At 40.5% G+C, this 22390-nt stretch overlaps 1 protein-coding gene across 3 annotated transcripts in view; it reads left to right on the forward strand.

The window, feature by feature from the left end:
• The first annotated feature begins 357 nt into the window (after positions 1 to 357).
• Positions 358 to 22390, forward strand: part of MAP3K1 (mitogen-activated protein kinase kinase kinase 1) — a 77385-nt gene continuing 55352 nt past the window's right edge. The window contains exon 1 of one of the 3 annotated variants that reach the window (XM_043590655.1): positions 358 to 859. In XM_043590655.1, the coding sequence (XP_043446590.1) occupies positions 378 to 859 (482 nt within the window). In that variant the 5' untranslated portion in view covers positions 358 to 377. Of the gene's footprint in view, positions 860 to 1753; positions 1924 to 16622; positions 16649 to 22390 lie in introns of those variants that run through there. The other 2 variants (XM_043590667.1, XM_043590659.1) reach the window with 2 other exon arrangements.

Genomic DNA, 22390 nt, shown 5'->3' on the forward strand with positions numbered 1-22390 from the left:
CGGAGGCTCCTCCTCTCGCCGGTGCAGCCCGGGACTACCTGGCTGCTCGGGCAGGGGCGGGGGTTGGGTGCAGCACGCAAAGCTCAGGGCACCGTCGAGACTGCAACGTTCCAGCCCACTTCGCAGGCCAGCGCGGGACGCCGGGCGCACAGCCTATTCCTTCCACCTGCTCCATGCCGTACCCTCCCCCTTCCCTGGCCGTGCCCGGTGAGCCTGCCAGACCGTCCAGGCCAAGCACCCGGCGGGCCGTGCTCACGCAGTTGGCGCAGGCGGCCCTACGCTAGCGGCGCAGCGCCCGCCGGTCCGCCCGCCCCCTGCACTCTCCCCGCCCCCTCCCTCCCTTGCAGGGGCCGAGCGAATGTAGCCCGCGAGAGAAAATGGCGGCGGCGGCGGGGAATCGCGCCTCGTCGTCGGGATTCCCGGGCGCCCGGGCGGCGAGCCCCGAGGCGGGTGGCGGTGGAGGTGCTCTCAAGGCTAGCAGCGCGCCCGCAGCAGCCGCGGGGCTACTTCGGGAGGCGGGCAGCGGGGGCCGCGAGCGGGCTGACTGGCGGCGGCGGCAGCTGCGCAAAGTGCGGAGTGTAGAGCTGGACCAGCTGCCGGAGCCGCCGCTCTTCCTCGCCGCCTCACCGCCGTCCTCCTCCACTTCCCCGTCGCCGGAGCCCTCGGACACAGCGGCGGGCGGGAGCGGTTTCCAGCCTGTGGCCGTGCCGCAACCCCACGGAGCCGCGAGCCGTGGCGGCGCCCACCCTCCGGAGCCCGCGGCCGCACCGGACAGCGGCGCTCCGAGCCCCGCGGGGGCCGAGTCCGGGGAGAAGCGGACGACCGCCGCCGAGCCGCCTCCTGCAGCGGCCCCAGCCGGGTGAGCTGCGCGGCCGGGGATGCGGCGGGGACTTGGGGGGCGGGCGAGGGCAATGAATGAACCCCGGACACCGCGCACTGCGTCCCGGCGCTCAGCGCAGCTAAGCTGCGCGCCGCTCGCCGGGATCTGAGCCCTCGGGCACCCCCTTTGACCCCTCCGGCGTCGGGCGGCGCCCCGGACCTGGCCTGAGGGACGAAACGGGGGCCCGGGGCGGGGACGTGCCGGAGAGTTTGTTATTGTTTGTAGACATGTGACAGGCGTGCGAGCCGCGCTGCAGGGACCCGTTGAGATAAGGTGTGGGGCCCCGGGCTGGCTTTGTGGGGCTCCGGAATCGGGACTCTTGGAGGACCCCCGGCGTGGGACCCTGGCTTTGCCCTCGGGGCTGGGCTGGGGGGCGGGCAGGAGCCTGTTGGCGGCGCCCCTAGACGAGAGTCCCGGGATCTCTGGGGTGAGGCCAGAGCCTGCAAACAAGCGGTGGTCAAAAAAAGGGGCGGGGTGGGTGGGAAGCCCAGCCCGAGGCCGGGTGGGGGGCCCGGGACGGAGGAGAACGCGGTGAGATCCTCCCGGCCTTGACAGGCAGAGACCCTTAGCAGGTACCCGGGGCCCGGCCCGGACGGAGGCAGAACGACCACAGGGGCTCCTGGTGGAAGGCGCTGTAACGCCTGTCAAAGCGTTGTGGGCGGGCAGACTGCACACTCGGGAACTTGTAATATTTTTGGAGTTGGTTTTTCTCATTGCGTCCCTCAAGGGGCTCCACATGTTCTTGGGAATGCGGACAGCGCCACTGAGACTTGAGTGACTTCTGTTTGGAGTTTGAAATTGGCCTTTGAAGTTTGCATTTGGCGGAGTGGTGTAAGAGCCAGGACCGGATGTGTCAGCCATTCAGTTTCAAAGCAGTGGTGACTGCTCCCCGCAGCCTCTCTGGCGTGGCTGGGGACCGCGGCTCGGGTGCGGTGCTTCCTGCTCGGTGCAGCTGCGCGGGCCGCCCGCCTGACTGAGGGATTCCAGGGGTCACAGTGCGGTGGGCTTCGGCTCACATAGTCCTGTAGCGCCAATGCATTACGGTATGTGTAAGGTAACAGACTAGACGTTCTTGGCCTGACCCTTTCTTTGGCTACTGGAAATCTTTATGTTAAAGGAAATTATTTTAAGTGTGACAGCCGTAATCCATGTTTTTAGAAAATCTGACTAGTGTTTGCACAGCACAGTCTTGATGAGTATTTTGAGTTGCTGGAAATGTTTTTGTGATAGTTACCCATTGCCCTGTAGAGTTTCCTGACCTTTATTCTGAGTATGTTAAAGACTGTCTTAGATTTTTTTCCTTGTGAGACGAATCTGACAGTAGGAATCCTTGGTTTCGGTTATCTAAAGTTCTTTGGCACTTTTTTGAGCTTGATTATTTATTTAAAGCCACAGTTCATTTATTACCAGGAAGTCGCGCCCCCCCCCCAAAATTACCCTAAAAATTATGGTCAACACTGTGCCATGGCAATCTTGAAAGGAGATGGCTGTGATAGTTTTCTGCGTGCACTTGTAAATATAACTTAGTTTTACGAGAATTAAGTTCCTCTACATTTTCCTGCTTCCGTGCAGATTGGAGTAAAAACTCAGTAGGATAATTCTTTGAAGGCAGTTGATACTACAAATGAGCTCCAGATAAAAATATTAAACCTTAAATTTGAGAAGTTAATTTTATCTGTTCTGACGAAAGCAACTTTTGAATACAGTAAATAATTTAGTACCAGCATTCTAGTCATTAAAGAGCTATGAATATAGAAGAGCAACCACTGTAAAAAATGTGTAGAAGTTGTTTAGTGTTGTCTCCACACAAAATAAGAGGACTAAGATGGAGGCAGGTAGAATTCAGAAACGGTAATTTATGCTTAATTTTTGCATTTCATAACGTAGGTATTTTTCCCCTCTTTGTTTAAGGAGTGGATTATAATTGTGCAATGTGTGAAATAATGGGCTAATCAGCATAATCATTTTTTAAAAATGAATTTCACTAGCCAGAATGCTGTTTGTTCACCCTAAGTCATCCCTGCAAATTTCATTTACACCAAAATGTTGATTCCCTAAACTTTTGAAATATAGTGATTTTTCCTTTCAATTTCCTTCTCAGTGGGATTGAAATTCATTTGCATTTGTTGGTATAAATACTTTGAGTATAAAGAATTCATTGAACTCTACATTTTACTTTTTTGACAGTTTCATTTGTACTTTCTGGAGGAAAATTTAGCCTTGAGATTTTGAAATATTTTTATGTTTTAGTAGTAGTAAGGGTCTGGAGACCCCTTCTGTCTAAAGACCTATTGTATGTTTTAAAAAGACTCCTATGATTTTTAATTTCAGAATTTCCTTCAGGTTTTTGACCTTTGGATGTAGAAACTGGAAATGTAGAAAATATATTTGTGCAGTATAAATTATGTAAGTTATACTCATATTAAAAATAGAAAAGTTTAAGTGTGACCCTCTCCTTTAGGGTAATAATTGAAACCATGAAAGTTTTGTGCCTGAAAGTGGCACGCAAAGGTTTGGGATTTTAACTTACATTACAGAATTAGGAACTTTTTCTTCCTATTTATTGTCTTTGAAGAAAAATTGCAGTGTTATCCTCCAATGAACAGGCTGTTGTGAGTTTGGTAGTTATAATTACTCTATCCTATTTTTGTAACTGAAAAAACCCTAACTATCAATTTGCTGGCCCCATGAAAGAACAAGATATGCTGTACTTGTTAATGTTAGTTTTTGTTAAAGCTAAAGCTATTTCATAGACTGCTTTTATATCCTCATATAGCCCTCAGCTTTCACTTCCTTTTAGAAGCTACTGGGTTAAAAATATAATTTAGTGATTTTTTTTACTAGAGGAGATACAGGAACATTATTACCTAAAAATAAGTTTTAAAAAATTAAGTTGACGATTTTACAAAACAGTAGAGGGAGTTACATAAGCTAACATATGTGAATTTGTAAGTTTTGTAGTTATGAATTATCTCCAAACTCTCTATTAAATCAAGTAAGAAAATTAATGCATTCTTCAAAGATTATCCTTATTAAATATAATTCTGAAAGAAAAATATCAGTTATAGTTGTTGCCAACTTTTGTTTTCTTTTCATATCTGATTTTGGCAGGGGTAACTGGTTAACCAACATTCCTTAATGTATGATTTCCAATACTCTTTAATAACTCCATTTTGTTAGATACAAAAACCAGGAAGTAGCCCTGTTCATTGGTACTGTTTCACCTCCTCATAGTGCCTCAAGTCTATGTTGCTTGTCTTAGAAAAATGGTCATTGACTTACTGACTTGAAGATTTCAAAATATAGAAAGAAAGGAGTGTTCTTTGTTTTCATCGAGTGCAAAATAACCAGCTACAGCTTGCCTAGGCTGTCTGCTCATCAGTCCTTGACACTGGCTGTGAACATTCCAGAAGAAGAAATAATGGGGTGGCAAGGCAGTTAATGGTGAATGGATTCCCCTGAGGGAAAATATGAGGCATTCAGAAGTGCTCTGAGTTAGAAAGCACGATTTTGCATTTGTAACCCATTTTCTTGGGTTGAAGGGTCTTTCTCTATAAAGGCAGTAGAAAAACGTGGTATGGAAAAGTAATAGAGTCCAGAGGCTGCTTATGAACTATAGTATATTGCACCTCTAACCTTGGTAATGTTTTGATTATATCAGATACCAAGTATAGTCCTTAGACTTGGTGGTTTTCCTCAATCCTGGCCTCTTTTTATATTCTAAGTCAAAAGTTAGAGCTACTTAAAAATGTGAATGGGTAGAAGATAAATGTAAGCAAATGTTCAGTATTAGGAATAGATCCACATTGTCTCTAACAAATAATTGAAGAACATTTTTAACATGAAAGAAGTAATCAGGAACAGAATTAAAGTAAATGGTTTGTTGCAAAACAGTGAGATTAGTCAGGTGATATGTAAGAGGATTTTAGCTATGGCTAAAACATGTTCATTGAGCATACAGATATGTTTGGATTCATTTTATGTAGTCACCTTTCTTCCCTTCTGCGGGTCAGACAAGTTACAGCCCTCCAAGGCTTTGTAATTTCTGTTTTCAAGAGGTGGAAACTTATAGGTGATGCTAAAGCCCTTTGATCCCATAACTAGAAGACAGAGCTCCGTCAGTCTGACTCCACAGTTCATTTCTTTCCACCATCTATGCTGCTTTTATTTTCTCAAATTAATAAATAAATTAATTGATAATTTTTAAGGAGGAAGTTACTCTGCAGGAGTCATAGTAAACATAATAGGTCTCCACTGAGTGCCATTGCCAATGTATTTGTCTCTTCATATGTATATACTGCATAGTTTTCTGTAACCTGGCCTTGTATATGTAATATAAGTAGACTGTACTAGATCACCTTATTGTGTTAGGCACGAAAAATAATTGATTCATGTTGAGTTTTTCTTAGATTTCTTGATTTGTGCTGTATTAAATCGGAAGTGGAGGGAAGTGAAGCTGAAATTAAAATCACTCATTTATCTAAATCATCATACATGGAGAGAAACTTCCTGTCTAGCTGGACCTTGCTCCTTTGTTGTTGTTCTTTTTTTATTTCATTCATCCAACATTTAAGAATCTCTACAAGATGATAGTCTTTGTATTAGAGAAAAAGATCATTAATGCGTGGTCTCTGTTTCTCTTGGTGGGTTCTAGTATGCATGTGTTAGCAGTACCATGTTAAGTGCTTTAAGAGAGATGTGAATTCAGAGAGACACCCAGATTAAAAATTAGTGTTCTGAATCTCATCCACAGCATTCCACACTGTATTCATGCAGTGAATATGATGGTACCTCCCTAACTTTCTCAGGGATTAGTTGGCCTTCCAGATTAGTAGTTAAGGGTGGTAGCTTTGTTTTACTTTCTGCAGGGCATTTGGTCTTTTTCCCCTTTCTTAGGACAGGTATATGCTGTAGTTTTTCCATTTCTACGGTAATGGAAAAAGGAAATCTAGATACAGATGAGTTTCAAACTGTTGCTGGCTATACTCTTAAGAGGAATATATACAGAACTGCAAGTTCAGATGTGATTTTTTTTTCTTGAAAGAGAAGATGGAGGTATGGGGAACAAGAAACTCAATATATGCCAATGGTACTTTTAAACTTTAGTCTTAATTATTAGTAACAGCAACTCTGCTAGTTAAGAAAACAATATTGGGAAATGTAAATTATGCTCTATGGCATAAGATAATCAAGAAAATATCCTTGTCTTTATATACTCTATGGCATATCACAGTTGGTTTAGGTATGTTTGGTATGGAAGGGAGTTTTATTAGTGACAGAGTCCTTTGGAATACCAGTCTGGTTAGTTTAGTTTAATAGATTGACATGTCATAGAGTGCCAAGAACTGTTAAGTTCTTAATAACCACCAAGCATATATTTCTGAGAGTACAGTCTGTCACCTGGAAATCATTAATGAGGCCATCAGACCTCTTGAAGAATGGAGGAAGTCCCTGGAGCTTCCACAGTGCTGTAGTTAGTGCATTAACTAAGTTTATCACATGAAATATATTGAGTGTATGTGGAGTAAGGAGAGAGTAGACACTGGGTGGAGACTTTACTCTTGACAAATAGACGTGATCATTACTTTTTTGTTGTTGCCTAAATAAGTCATTTAACTGATATATTATCAAATAACCTTCAAACTGGTCTAACAGCATTCTGAATAGTAAATATCAGTTGTTAACAAATGCGGAACTCTGTCTTATTATTTATACCATTGCCCAGTACCTAGACTAGTGTCTGCTACCCATGAATGTTAGGTGCCCATAAATGTTAGGATGGATTAATTTTCTCAAAGTGGTTATTTTTAAATTAGTGTATCTGAAGATTACAATAATTTACTTTGATGTGATTTTAATCATGGTCTAGCTTAAGGCAAGTTTTGAAGTCAAGAACTGTCTCTTAGGCTTGATATTTAGTAGCAATAGTTGGTGTTTAGCAATCACTGACCATATTGATTGATTTCATATTACGTATAACAAAATAATTAGTTTAATAGCTCAGTGTAGTTGCAAAGTAATTAGAGCCATGCTCAAAGTATCAAATAGTGAGAAAATGAGTTTCTGATATTTCAAGTGGCTAGTTATTTGGACTGATGGGTAATCTCCTGATTATCTTCTTCACCCTGACAGTTCTTGCTTGGTGGCCCATCATCACTCTCTTGAACATTAACATGAGAAGATCTTCAAGTTGATCCTAGGGCTTCTCTCATTTTGTCTTCTCCATCCCTACCCTCATTAATCCCTTGAGATCAATTATTGACTGTTCACAAATGATTGCCGAATTTCCTAACCATGACTTCTCCTGAACTCCAGACTTAACATCTAACTGTCTGTGTAACAGAGCCATACTCAGATATCTAAAATCAAATTCAGGACTTTCCCTATACCTTGTTCTACTAATACGTTCTCGGCTTATGGAATGGCAGAACCAGAACCTAGGAGTTACCCTTGACAGCTCCTTGTGTATAGTCCACCATCAGAGGCTGAGGATTTGACTGTTACCACATCCTTAAGCCAGGCTTCCATGATCCCTTATTTAGACTAATGTAGTAGCTTCCTGGCTTGCCCCTGTATCCTGCTTTCTCCCTTCTAATCTGTTCTCCTTATTATATGGCCAGAGTGATTATTTTATTTTATTTTATTTTATTTTATTTTATTTTATTTTATTTTATTTAAGTAGGCTCCATGCCCAGTGTGGAGCCCAATGCAGAACTTGAACTCAAGACCTTGAGATCAAGACTGGGTGAGATCAAGACTCACGCCCTTAACTGACTGAGCCACCCAGGTGCCCACAGAGTGATGACTTTAAAATGTTAATCTGATTATAACAATTTTCCTCTAGAAAAGTAAATAAGATTAAATATAAAAACTCTCAGAAGCTTTCTATTTGGTTAAAAACAGAGAATCCTTAACATGCTCTACCCAGTCCCTGCCCTGTCTGGCCCTGCGCCTCTCCAGGCTGTCTCAGATCACACTTGCCCTTGTTCTTTGCTGGCTTGCCTTCTTTCATTTCCTCAAACTCAGCATTCCACCTCTCGCCATAGGGCTTTGGCATGTACTGCATGCTCCCTCTGCCGGGAACACTCTTCCCCAGTCCCAAGTCAGTACTTCCTTGTTCAAACCTTAGCTCACTGATACTTCCTCAGGGAAGCTTTTCTTCCCTGGTCTCTCAGACTGGCTTGTAGCACAGTGTCTCTCTACTGTCAATGTTGTGATTTTACATTTGTTATCTCATTTGATGAATTGCTGCCTTCTCCGGAAGATTATAAGACCTGTGTGGGCAGTGCCTGTGCCTGGATGGGGACCTGGCACCTAGCAAATGCCTGGCCCAGAGTAGACCCCCAGAGTAAATATTTGTGGAATAAATGAGTAAGGATAATAATGGCAAGTTTAACCTAGTGGATCATCTGTTTGTCGCCTTGGGTCACAGTACCCTTGGACCTAGCTGAGACACGAATAAACAGCAAAAGCCTAGATGATTGTTGTTTCCAAGTTCTCAGTTTGTGATAGATTCATGGGAGGTACGTGGACTATTAGACATGCCAAGTGCCTTGACTGAGGTAGGATAGCTTAATGTGGCGTGGGGGAAATAGCTATATAGTAGTCCCTTACCCCCTTTCCCATGGTTTCACTTTCCGAGGTTTCAGTCAGCCGGCCACAGTCTGATGATCCTCCTTCCATCTTCTGACACTGTCATCACAAGTTCAGTAGTGCTACCCCTTCCCCACTCATGCTCTGTCTCTCTCTCTCTTTCTCTCAAAAATAAAGAAAAACATTAAAAAAATTTTTTTAAAGGGTCGGGGGGGGGGGCCTTGGATGGTTCAGTCAGTGGGTTAAGCATCCAAACTTGGCTTAGGTTATGATCTCACAGTTCATGCGTTCAAGTCCCGCGTTGGGCTCTGTGCTGACAGCTCAGAGCCTGGAGCCTGCTTCACATTCTGTGTCTGTGTGTCTGTCTCTGTCTCTCTTTCTCACTCTCTCTTCCTCCCTCCACCCCCCACTCATGCTCCCTCTCTCAAAACTAAATAAAACGTTAAAAATTTTTTTTAAAAAAGTTCATTAGTAGCTTAACACTACGTCTCCAAGTCTACATCATTCACCTCACTTCATCTCATCAGATGGGCATTTTATCATGTTACATCATCACAAGAAGGGTGAGTACAGTACAATAAGACTTGGAGAGAAAGTGACCACATTCACATAACTTTTATAAAATTATATTGTAATAATTGTTCTATTCTATCAGTTACTGTTACTCTTACAGTGCCTAATTTATAAATTTATCGTAGGTATGTACATATAGGAAAAAACATAATTTATGTAGGGTTCAGTACTATCTCTGGTTTTAGACATCCACTGGGGGTCTTGGAATGTGTTCCTAGTGGATAAGGGGAGACTGCTCTACTGCATGGTAATCTGTTGTAGGTAAGAAGAGCTTACTGTGTGTATGTAATTCTTTTGCACTTACTAGGGTACTGAAAATGTGTGTGTATGCATATTTATGTATATATGAATAAATATACACATAAAGGTGCCACACATTAATATAATGATTCCTTTTTTTTCACGTTCTCAAAACGTTATGTAAACTTAAGATATCGTTTTAAGGTTCTTGTCCCAATATATTCATATGAATAAATATACTCATAAAGATGTTATGCATTAATGTAATTGTTCCTTTTTCACAAACTAGTAATGTAATGTAAACTTAAAATACCATTTCCAGGATTCTTGTCCCAATATAACCCTACTTCATGTAAAATTTATTAAACTGTTTTTGATAGTAATTCAACTTGTAGTAAATAGAAGTTCACATTTGCACTAAAGAGATTTGCTAGGCAAATACTGTATGAGATTTCAGGAACCAAGAGCCCTCGTAACAGAAACGAAACATTTTAAAGTTTACTGATGGTAACTAAACCCAGCAGCCTCCCTTATCTAGAACATGGTTTAGCACTAAGATGTAGGGAAAAAAGGCTCTCAGCCGCCAAAGAGCCTGTAACAAAATCTGTCCTTTGAAGTTCTTTGATTTTACACTTATGAGAGTTCCAAGGGCATTGGCTCAGGATTCACAGACACTTACTTAAGATATTCTTGTTTTCTTGTCCATTTGGTGTTCCTAAAACACAGCAATCAAAAGCAGCCAATTAGAAGGACTAGGAGTATGAGGGACAGGTTCCCTGATGGCAGCAATACTGGCAGAGAGATTTGACAGCCAGAGAGGAGAGAGGGAGGGAGAGGAGGATGTCACAGCATTGCTGTTGGGGGACACCTGGTGTGGGAACATTCTATTCCACATACCTGGATAGCTTCTCAGATTATGAATTTTTTGAATGACAAAACTTTCCACATTACTTCTTGAGCACCAATTTCCTTATTTGTAGAATGACTATGAAGAAGATTGTTTTTTATAATGGCGAGTGTGGCTCATCATAACAAAGTTGTGTTGCTTTCTATTCAGCGAATGGAAATTAGAATGTTTATAATATATTGAGTAAGATTTTCATTCAAGATAGTTGTAGCAAGTATTTTGATCCTTAAAGTGGTAAGCTTCTAAATTATCTAGAATAGGTAGTTACATAGCCCTGATGATACTAAATAATTGGAGTCCGTTAGAATTCCGTAAAATTGTATGCCACTCATTAGAAATGTCGTGTGGATTGTCTCTGTGGGAAAATCTTTTTTGTTCTATTTGTTGGCTTGAATCATATTCTACCCTGCAGTTTCTTTATGATACTTCTTAATCACTACTACTAGGGATATATCCTGACCTTTCTCCTAGTTAGACTGTGAAGAGTAAAGCAGTAAGCTCTGACTTTTTAACACTGATCAAGTTACTTAATGACTGCAAGGTTTTTGGTTTAATTACTTGGAAAAGTCTGTATGCTTTAAGGTGATAAGTGTTTTGAAACAGACATTCACATTTCTTCCTTTTTTCTCCTTCGAGGTTAATTGGCTGCATCTCTTTATCTTCTGGATTTCTATTAATATTCTTAAATTCTGCTTGGGTAGTAAATAAGATAATTTTAATTGAAACTTAGATTTTATAAAAGATGTGACAGACTAATGTAGATATTAATATTCCTGAAAAAGTTTTAGGTTTTTTAATCTAAATTTATTTTGAATTATGAAAATATGTTTCAATCTTCTGATACAATGACATCTCCGTGCTGTTTTATGAGGTCCTAATAATGTTTTTGGGATTCAGGACTTATAGAATTAAACTTCATTACTAAAATGATTGGACAGCCCTTTTGAAAGCAATAGAACAATTCTTTTTTAAATTTGTATCTTTATCATTTAACAAAAAGGACTGTACATTGGAGACTACAAAATTTTCTTTTTCTTTTTTTTTAGATTTTTTTTTTAACATTCATTTTTGAGAGGGTGTGAACAGGGCAGGGGCAGAGAGAGAGGGAGACATAGAATCCAAAGCAGGCTCCAGGCTCTGAGCTGTCACCACAGAGCCTGACGTGAGGCTTGAACTCACGAGCTGTGAGATCATGACCCGAGCCGAAGTTAGACGCTTAACCGACTGAGCCACCCAGGCGCCCCATAAATTTGCCTTTTTCTTGACAGTATTTTGTTAGTTGTGTTGATAAACATGGAGCTATCTTTTTCTTTTTTTTAATGTTTGTTTATTTTTGAGAGAAACCAAGTGTAAGTGGGGAAGGGGCAGAGAGAGAGAGAGGGAGACACAGAATCTGAAGCAGGCTGCAGGGTCTAAGCTGTCAGCACAGAGCCCAATGTAGGGCTCAAACCCACTAACTGAGAGATCATGACCTGAGCCGAAGTCAGTCACTTAACTGACTGAGCCACCCAGGCGTCCCTGAGCTATCTTTTTAATGACTGAATAACATTCTGTTATATGAATGTCTCATTAGCCAGTTTTCTATTTTTTTCTCAGTTTCCTGTTTTTAGACATTTATATTGTTTGTGTTTGGATTGTTATATTAACCTTTAGTGACTGCCATGGTATATGCATTTTTATGTATTAGAGAATTTATTTCTATAAAAGAAATATTCAGAAGTGGAATTGCTGAGTCAAAGGACATGGATATTTAAAATTTGATTGTATAGCTGAGTTGCATCATCAAACATTGTACCAGTTTATATTTATTTCTGTTTATTTCACAGTATGTGAGAGTGCCCGTGGCCCCACATTTTGGCTATCATTGGACATCATCCATCTTTCATTTTTTGCCAGTCTGGATGAAAGATGGTTTCTTATTTTAATTTGCATTTTTTAGCTTTTTAACATCATTGTACAACTTGCCATATTTATTATGGACAAGCTGTCATAATAATTTATTGGACAAGTTGTCATATTTATTAACAGTTTCATATTTCTTTGGTATATTTTCTTTCATACATGGGTAAGAACTGTTTATTTTTTCCTGTTGGTTTGTGATCACCCTTTGTATGTTAGAATAGCTCTGACATGTATTGCAATTGTTTTCCTCCACTTTTGTGTTGTGTTATGAATTTCAGTTAAGAGTGTTTTTCCACAAAGAAAGTTTAATTGTCTTTTCGGATTTCAGTTTTTTCTTTTCATTATTTTTGCATTTAGGTCTTATAGCATGGCCTTCTAGAGATGCAGTGCTGTGTAGTACTGAAGAGTGCAGATGCATGAATTATAGTCAGAGTGTCACCACTGCCAGGTAGTGTAACTGGGCAGTTACTTACCTTCTTTGCATTTCACTTTTCTTAACTGTAAGATGAAGATACCATTTCATAGTTATAATGAGGGCTGTTTATATAGCTCTTCAGACAGTGAGTGCTTGGTGCACAGTAAACACCGTATAAGTAATGGTTCTTACTATTCCCTATTGTAAAGTTATACAAATTCACCAGCATTTTCTAATATTTTTATGTATTTAAAAAAAAAAAAAACTTTAACTTCTGATCCATCTGAAGTTGTAAGGAATGGTACAGGGTCTAACTTCATTGTCTCCAAATGACTAACTAGGTGTCCCAGCACTGTTTATTGATTAAAAGTATTCCCTTTATCACATACTAAATTCTCAGATATTTGGAAGTTCCCAGATACATTTCTTTATTCTAGATCTTTTTCTTGCACTAAGGGCCTAAACTCCTAAATAGCCACATTTCAAGATTAAAAGAAAGACATTAACTAGAGAGAAAGGATATATCAGGAGATTATTAACTATATCTTTGCTGACTCATTCTTATTGATTTTGGTCCCTGAAATGTCTTGGCTTCATTGACAGAACCCTGCATCCTACTGCCTCTGGGATAGTTTCTCTAGAAGGTGCAGCTCCGGCAGGTGCTGTAGCCCTGTGTCCACACTGAATCCCTGTCACCCTGCCCCCCAGCTTCTCTATCCTCTCCCTCAGTTCTCCTGCTTGTTTTGGGTGCCTGTTGGTAACTCCTGCCATCGTCTCCCTCATTGCTGTGCTCTTATTCTTCTGGCTTTCTTATCCTCGGCATCCAAGCAGGCTCCAGTTGTACTGTTGCCAGTTCCCTGCTAGCCTTGGAATTCACCCTACGGCTGCTAATCCAGGGTCACATTATTGTCACCTCATCCCGATCTTGCAAAGCCTCCTTCCTAACCAGCCTCCTGCTTTTAGACATGTCTTCCTGTCTTTTCCCTACACTGTAGTTAGAGTGAGGCTTCTACAGTGAGGGTATGACCCTGACACTTCTGTCCACGGAACTTTCCTTCATCCTCAGAATAAAGTCCAGACTCCTTAATCTAGCTCAGAAGCCCCTGGTGACCAGGTCTGCTCCCCTCTTAGCTCCCCCTTTCAGGACACCGTCTTTATTTTCAATGTGCTGTTTCCTCCATCTGGAATACTCCTCATCTCCACTGTGAAATGGTTTTCAATATGTTTTTACTCCCTTTGCAATAATGAATTACTGGTATTCTACTAAATATAAGTGTGGCTTTTTGCAGAAGTCAATATTGTGAATTCTGCTGAACTCTGATTTAAAGTTCCTCAGTATCTGAAATAGATTTGCCGCTTTTAAACCTCTTCAGTTTTTCCTCTGTGATTGCGTATGTAGTCATGTCTTAACTGAACAACGGTGTTTACGAAGAGTTGTTTGTAAAGTGTACGTTACTATAAAGTGAGCCGGATTTTTCATGTTATGTGAAAATTTCATAGGTGCAATGTTGGTAGAATATTTTGGTGCCACACAATGTATTGCTGTCTTTGGGAATAATCCAAGACCATCTCCCGTAGGAGAACAAACATGCTGAAATGCTGCAATCACAGGGCTTGACTGTGTCCTGGGCACATCATCACAAGGTTTATATCAGCTGCCTGGCCTCCTCAGGCAAGGTCCCAGGAAGCCGATGGGCTGTAGGAAGACAGGCCTGTCAGATGTGGGGTCATTTGAAATATCTTTTTGTCTAGTCTTTGCATACTCTTTCCAGAAAAACCAAAGGCTAGAGTAGTAAACATGCCAGGGTGAATGTCCATTACCAGTGCTGTCATCCCCCCTTACACCGCCACCATCCGTGCCTTTAAGAGCACTCTGAGTGACTTCTGTGAACCAGGCTCCAAGGTGCTAGGGACCCGAGAGGGATGATGCGTGTAAAGGAGTTTAACAAGGTAACAGTCTACTGATGACAAGGGTTGTGCAGCTCTTAGTCATCTGGGAGTGAGACTGGTGTAGGGAGGGTTTTCAGGGAAATGGGAGGTCCATGCCAAGTTCTGAAGAATGCAGAGTTGTGAAACAGGTGAAAGGAGCTTACAGGGAGACTTCATGAGGTGCAGGGGGAACAGACACAGTCCCTCTGCTGATAAGTGAACTGCAAGTATAGTTCAAATAGCTCTAAATGGGTGGAGAGTAGAGTGTACATGGGGCTCAGGAACCAACCTGTGGACAAGATTTCTGTCTCTGCCCAGAGAGCCGTGCAGAGCTCTCTGCTTCATTATTGCTCCCACTGGTCAATCCTTAGATCTCTGTGCTTAGGGCAAAATAAAAAGCTTTTGTAGTTTTACAGGTAACCACAGTGTGCTAGGAAGTGGAACAGGAGGCCCAAAGAAGGAGTTACATCAGAGCTGGTGCAAGGTAGTTTGCAGCCACAAGTCTTTCTGGAAGCTATGACTCTTGCATGGCCAGCAGCTTCCACAGTTGCAGAGGTCCACAGTTTGGGAGGTGTTTACCTGCAAAACAAATTCCATCCACTTTGAACCTGAATGTGGTTTTGGAACTGCACTACACTGGGCTGTAGTGATTAGGAACCTGGGCCCTAAGAGTCAGACTTGCTAGGCACTTAATACCGTTGGACTCAGGGAAAGTCACTTAACTTCTCTGACCCTCATATTTCTCACCTCAGAAATGGTGTGAGTGGGGTGATGAGATGAAATAATAAAGCATGATTCTTGACCCAGTAAAGTACTCAGTTGGGGCGCCTGGGTGGCTCAGTCAGTTAAGAATCCAACTTCGGCTCAGGTCATGATCTCACAGCCTGTGAGCTCAAGGCCCACGTCAGGCTTAATTCTGACCGCTCAGAGCGTAGAGCCTGCTTCGGATTGTGTCTGTCTGTCTGTCTTGTCTCTCTTTCAGCCCCTTCCCCATTTGTGCTTTTTCTCAAATAAAAGTAAACATTAAAAAAATTTTTTTTCAACGTTTATTTATTTTTTTGGGACAGAGAGAGACAGAGCATGAATGGGGAAAAATTTTTTAAGTACTCATTAACTGTCAGCAATATCACTGCAAATAACTATGAAGACCAGTTAAAACTTTGTACAAATGAAGATGAGGTTAAGACACTCAAGGTTACCTTACTAATTACCATTAGTTTAGGAAAGGTAATGTATATAGATTATGTGTCATCTTGAGAGGAATTTATTTTTTATTATTTTGAAATTACTTACTAGAATAATGGAAAACACAACTTTCAGAATTATGTGATATGGGATAAAGCATATCACTGGTAGTACATAGATCAAGGTTCTCATCACTTTGTGAGGACATAGGGCTGGTTTTCTGGGTTTGGTTTTCTCATCTGTGAAAAGAAGAGGTGACTTACTTAATCTCTTGGTTCCCTTAAAGATCTAACAACTTTACAAAAATTTAATTTGAAAATTACCACTTGTGGCTGTATTTAGTTCTAATTACTGAAATGATTACTTTTGTGAACTTACATACTCTTGAAATTTTAAACCTGGATATCAGCCCTAACATGAAATACAAATGAAAATCAGTGAAGGCCTAGAAAAGTGGAATCATGTTTATTAACTGACATTAAATGATGAGAAAATCCTTACTTTTTTTTTAAAGCCTGTAACTGTACTGGGAGTATAGTATTTTGCAAAGTGGAGAAAAATTAGGACTGAGTAATTAGCATGTTAGTGTTTAACAGCTATGGTTAGAGAAGAGTTTTGAAAGTAACTTTGAATCTAATTTTTGGTAACTATACTGTTAAAAGCTGTTTTATTTTTTGGGTTTTTTTGATTTAGCTTTAATTGTATAAGGAAAGGATATCCCCAGGGATATCTTCTAATGAACAAAGCCCTCTTTTGTCTTTTTCCTAAATTTGTAAAGTTTTTCCATAAATGCCCATATGTATACATTCTTTTTTACTTAAAACTTTAAAATGCATTGTTCAGTGACACTTAGTTGTATTGCTTCCTGATATTGAAAATTCAGATTTAACTGTATTGCGGGGGTTCTTTTCACATAATTTGGACAGAGTTGGCAATTCCTAGAAAGTATGAATTTCATTATGAATTTTTTTTCTTTTTAATCTAATAGCTTGGTGCTCAAGTTCTAGAAGAATATGACTTTCAGGTAGGTTTGGAATAAGGCTTTTTAACTGACTTAATCACTGTGATTGTACCAACTTGAAGCATAGCCACAGAAAATCTCTTGCCCATTGCTATTCTTCATGTACAGAACTGAAGCTGCTTCTAATTCATTGCTGAGCACATCCAGTACTAATCACTGTTTGTCTTTGGATTCCTGGTACTGAAGAATACTTGACCTTTTCTGCTTCCATCACAACCCATACAGTTCCTGGATTTTGAATGTTGGGATCAGCTATTCAGATATTTGGGAGCACTGCTAGCACCTGCTAGCACATGCTGCTAGCACCTGATTTATCCACAGACACAGCTGTGATGAGAAATAGAGCAAAGTTCTTTTGAGTCTCAGTTGCAATTAGCACTATTCCTTTAGCTTATTGTGACTGATAACTAGCAAAAGTTTTTGTTACCACTGAATAAGGCAGGTAGACTGTCAATTTGCACAATGCAAACTGAAATCATCCTGCAGTTTTATAAATGCATAGTAGAACATTTCCTCCACTGCAAGAGGATTCTCTAGGAGTTTTAAATAATGCCAGAGATGTGTGAGAACAGAGCCTTCCGTTTTTGGGATTAGATCCATAAAGACACTTTGGGCATCCAAGAGAAAAGGTTTATGTTGCAAACTTCTTGATTTCTCTTCTCCCTCTCACTTCCTGGGCCAAGTTTTGGTGGTAAAATCTAAAACCATCAGTGTCTGAAAGTCATCTTATCTCTAAATACAGCAACTTGCTAAGAATTAAATTGTGTAATGTAATGTTTTATTCTGATTGAAGGTTCCCCAAAATACTGAATGTCACAGATTTTAATTACTAAAAGCAAATGAGTAGAAATTTCTTATATGAGTAGAGAATATGGTTGGCCATATACCGAGCCAAGATGAAATTTTTGTTTCTGAGTTCTTTCTCTGTTTAATATTCCCTGCCTACAACACATACACATGTCATGTCCCCTGCCCCCTGACCCCCCAAAACACAGACAGGTCTTGACTTTTCACTTGTGCTGGACAGTGGCTCTAAGACTTGCTGTTAGTAAGCCTCCTGCACTGAATTCTTTGCCTTAGCAAGTTTCCTATAATGCCATTGCAATCACATTTTTTCTCTATTTCTTAGTCCTTTATTAAAAATAAATATTACTTTATAAATTATTTATTAAGCATTGATAGGGTTTGCCCTTGTGATCAATTTGCTGTACACTTTGGATAGTTATACCATCCTTCTCTTCATAGGCTGATTTCTGTCCTCATGCTTTGGGTTACTTTTGCCCCAATATATTATTTCATGGGAATACAGAGCACAGGAGCTACATTTTATATTGGCTGAAGCCGTATTGTTTTTAAATCTGTCACAGAAATTAGCCCAAAGACCTAGAAAAATAATACGCTATCAATTATTGATTTTTTAAATAGCTAATCTGGGACTGATTTTAAGTGTACTGTGAGAAATTGCATTAAAAACATTGATAAAACATTAAAAACATTAAAAACAATTGATATTTACATTTCGTAAAAAGTTTCTGCTTAAGGGATATATTTTAAGTGTTCATTTTTCCCCCATATGCTTAGTTAGCCGTGTGCATCAAATCTTTCTAAATACAGTGTTTTTTTCCATAAACCGTTAAAATATCCTGGAAATGTTATAATTTCAGAATTTCAGCCCTTTCTTCCACAGCTCTTTTACCTGTGAAAATGGGATAAAATCTTGTTTTCTTAAGATGATGTGTAAGAATTTGGGGTTTGGACACTGTGGTCACTGTGAAGACATGACAGCCATCACCACCTCCCCTCCAGGATTATGTCACCTGTGATTGTTGTGAGGAAATGGTGAAGTTAGCGCTCTTGGCTGCTGTGGCTTTCAGTTTCTGCCCTGCTGCCTAGTAGTTATTTTGGGGTCTCCCCTGTATAAGTCTGAAAAGCAAAATATCACTGGGTCTCACCCTGGATCCTGGACATCAGAGGGGTCCGCTGCTATGCTGCAGCTGAAGCCGGGGTGGAATCCCTGGCTTATATCAGTTCAGGTACCAGAGAACTGCTTCTGGATAAGACTTGCTCAGGATATTGACCTGTTCTCCCTTGCTGGAGCACAGAAGCAGCCATTGAGACTTTTAGAGGCGACTAGATCAGGAATGGGATGGAGAACAGAGGGGCTGCTGGTGGTGGCAGTGATGGCAGTGGCAGGAGCAACTGAAATCGATCTTTCCGGCCAGTGAACTGCAAAACCTGATCAGCTTCTTACGGGATAGCTAGACTCTGACAGAGGCAGATGGACCACAAAACACCTAGGCCTAAATTTTTTTTAGCCTCTGATTTGTAACTTGATGTGTTTCTAATTATTCATTTTGTGATTCAAGTTTAATCAGACTAACTACAAGTGGGGCCTTTAGACTGCCCTTTCAAAAAATTGGTAGCATGTTCACTTCACTTATTAAATGATATTTTGAATCATTACCTGTTACTTTCTCTTAGAACTTTAAACATTCTTTAAAAACGTGAATATTTTAGACTATTTCCAGATGTTTATTATTGCTTATGTAGGACTAATGAAAAAAAATTAGGAACAAATGAATTCCACAAGAATTTTTCTTTGACCTCTGAAGAGTCAAGTAGCCCAACTTAAAGGTGAGAAAATGGATAATACTTTGAAAATGAAAACTATTCTGATAGAAAATTGAAGTTTTCTTTCCTGTTTCATTTAAAATGAAAAGCCTAATCAAATTGCATTTCAAATTCAAGAGTTCTTTATGGACACATCTGATTCCTTCTTTCCCCTTTCAGCTATTGTATAGGGAATTTTCTGTGTCTTTAGTTGAAAAACATCAAACCTGCTCTCCAGGAGCTGATTGTGGTAGACGGCGTGTTAGCATCAGCTCACACCAACAGGCCTGTACCCAGTACTGTCTTCCCACCTGTGCAGACCATTGAGTAAAGTACTTGAACCACTTTGAGTTTGTCCTCATCTATGAATGGGAAATAATGTCTTTCATACTTCAAGCATTTGAGAAAATTGAATTAAATGATGGCTATGAAAGTGCTTTCAAAGGGTAACAATACAGCACTAGGATTTATGGTCCCAGCACTTCAGAATTCCAAAGTGCAAGCACCTGCCTCTCTAAGTATCACAGTGGCATTAGAGATCTGGAGCAGTGGAGTCCTGGGCTGAGGCGGCTGGGGCTGGCCAGTGCTGAGTTCCCATCAGCTCATCCTAGTTCAGCAGCGTACTCCTGCTGTGCTGCTCTTATTGGAAAGAGCAGTAATAGCTCACTTCCTCCGTGCCTGGTCCACTGGGTGCATCCTATAGCTTCTTTCATTTAAGACTTACACCATCCTTGTGAAGTTTTATTCCCATTTTACAACTGAGAAAGCAGACACTCTGAGAGTTGAGGTAACTTGGCAGCTAGTTGACCTTGAAGCCTGGATGTGAACCCTGGTAGTCTGACTCCAAGACTGTGTGCTCTTAACCTTTTTGATAATCTTTTATATATATATACACACACACACACACACACACACACACACACATACATATATATACATAATATATATATAAATATATGTTTAATATACGTTATACATATATTTTAAATCAGGAGATAGGTTTGAGTTACATCAGCACATTTTTTTAAAGTTTATTTATTTTTAGAGAGCATGAGTGGAGGACAGGCAGAGCCAACGCGGGTCTCAGTGTCATAAACCATGAGATCGTGATCTGAAGTGAAAGCAAGATTTAGACACTTAACCAACTGAGCCACCCAGGCACCCCAGCACATACATTTTATTATCTTTTATTTATTTCCTTTTCTTGCCTTTTATTGGAGTAAAAATCATATCTGATTATGACTTTTTTTTTTAATTTTTTTTAACGTTTTTTTTTTTTTTTTTTTTTTTTTTTGAGACAGAGAGAGACAGAGCATGAATGGGGCAGGGGCAGAGAGAGAGGGAGACACAGAATCGGAAGCAGGCTCCAGGCTCCGAGCCATCAGCCCAGAGCCCGACGCGGGGCTCGAACTCACGGACCGTGAGATCGTGACCTGGCTGAAGTCGGACGCTTAACCGACTGAGCCACCCAGGCGCCCCTGATTATGACTTTTTAAATTATGGTTAAGTCTTCCAGAATACACAGGAAGCATCACTGAACCATGTTAACATTTTTCATTGTGATGTGAAGTTGGTATAAAATAAAGCCAATTGTAAACACAAATAAATTTAGACTTCATTGTGTTTACTGTGCCAGAGAAGAGAGTAGGCTCTAGGGTGCAAATATGGTCGGATTCTTTTTTTTTTTTTTTAATTTTTTTATATTTACATCCAAATTAGTATATAGTGCAACAATGATTTCAGGAGATTACTTAGTGCCCCTTACCCATTTAGCCCACCCCCCCTCCCACAATCCCTCCAGTAGCCCTCAGTTTGTTCTCCATATTTATGAGTCTCTTCTGTTTTGTCCCCCTCCCTGTTTTTATATTATTTTTGTTTCCCTTCTCTTATGTTCATCTGTTTTGTCTCTTAAAGTCCTCATAGGAGTGAAGTCATAGGATTTTTTTCTTTCTCTGACTAATTTCACTTAGCATAATACCCTCCAATTCCATCCATGTAGTTGCACACGGCAAGATTTCATTCTTTTGGATTGCCGAGAAATACTCCTGTGTGTGTGTGTGTGTGTGTGTGTATACACCCTACATCTTCTTTATATATATATATACACATATATGTATATACACATACACCCCACATCATCTTTATATATATACATACACCCCACATCTTCTTTATATATATATATATATATACACACATATACATATACATATATATATATACACATATATATACATATATATATACATATATTTATACACACACACATATATATATATATATATGTATACACCCCACATCTTCTTTATCCATTCATCCATCAGTGGACATTTGGGCTCTTTCCATACTTTGGCTATTGTTGATAGTGCTGCTATAAACATGGGGGTGCATGTGTCCCTTCAAAACAGCACACCTGTATCCCTTGGATAAATACCTAGTAGTGCAATTGCTGGGTCTTAGGGTAGTTCTGTTTTTAGTTTTTTGAGGAACCTCCATACTGTTTTTCAGAGTGGCTGCACCAGTTTGCATTCCCAAAATATGGTTGGATTCTTAATGCACAGACCTTTGCCAACAGAATGGGAGATGTGCTTGGAGTGCACGTGCATTAGAAGTAGTCATTGTTAACACCGTGGAGCCTTCACCCTTCACAGAGTGCACGCACAGACTTGGTCTCCCCTGCACCCTGTGACACTGCCATTATTCCCATTATATAGTTGGTGGAGATACCTCACAAGAGTTAGGCAGCCTCTCCAGGCAAATGAAGTAGTAAGAGACAGAGTAGTAATCCTCTGTTCTGTATTTACACCCACTCCCTACTGTGCCGCCTCTCCTCAGCTTGCACCTGAGTGTCCTAGTGCATGCTCCAAGGTAGCTGCCTTGGGTATTTCAGGCATTTTGAAATTTATTTCTTTACACCTAAATGTAGTTATGAGAACTCTTTGTGTAAGTGGGTCTTAAAAAAATATTTTTCATGTCCAGTGGTTTTAAATAAAGATTCAATTCAGACTTCAGCATTTTTTTTGGTTGGTGTAATTTAATTGTTGGTTATGCCTGTTTACTAATTTGAGTAAAGATATTAACATCTAAGGCTAACATCCAATATAGAAGTATGCCTAACTGAATTCTAGTCCATTT

Source organism: Prionailurus bengalensis, chromosome A1, assembly GCF_016509475.1.
Source record: "Prionailurus bengalensis isolate Pbe53 chromosome A1, Fcat_Pben_1.1_paternal_pri, whole genome shotgun sequence".
Classification (NCBI taxonomy): domain Eukaryota; kingdom Metazoa; phylum Chordata; class Mammalia; order Carnivora; family Felidae; genus Prionailurus; species Prionailurus bengalensis.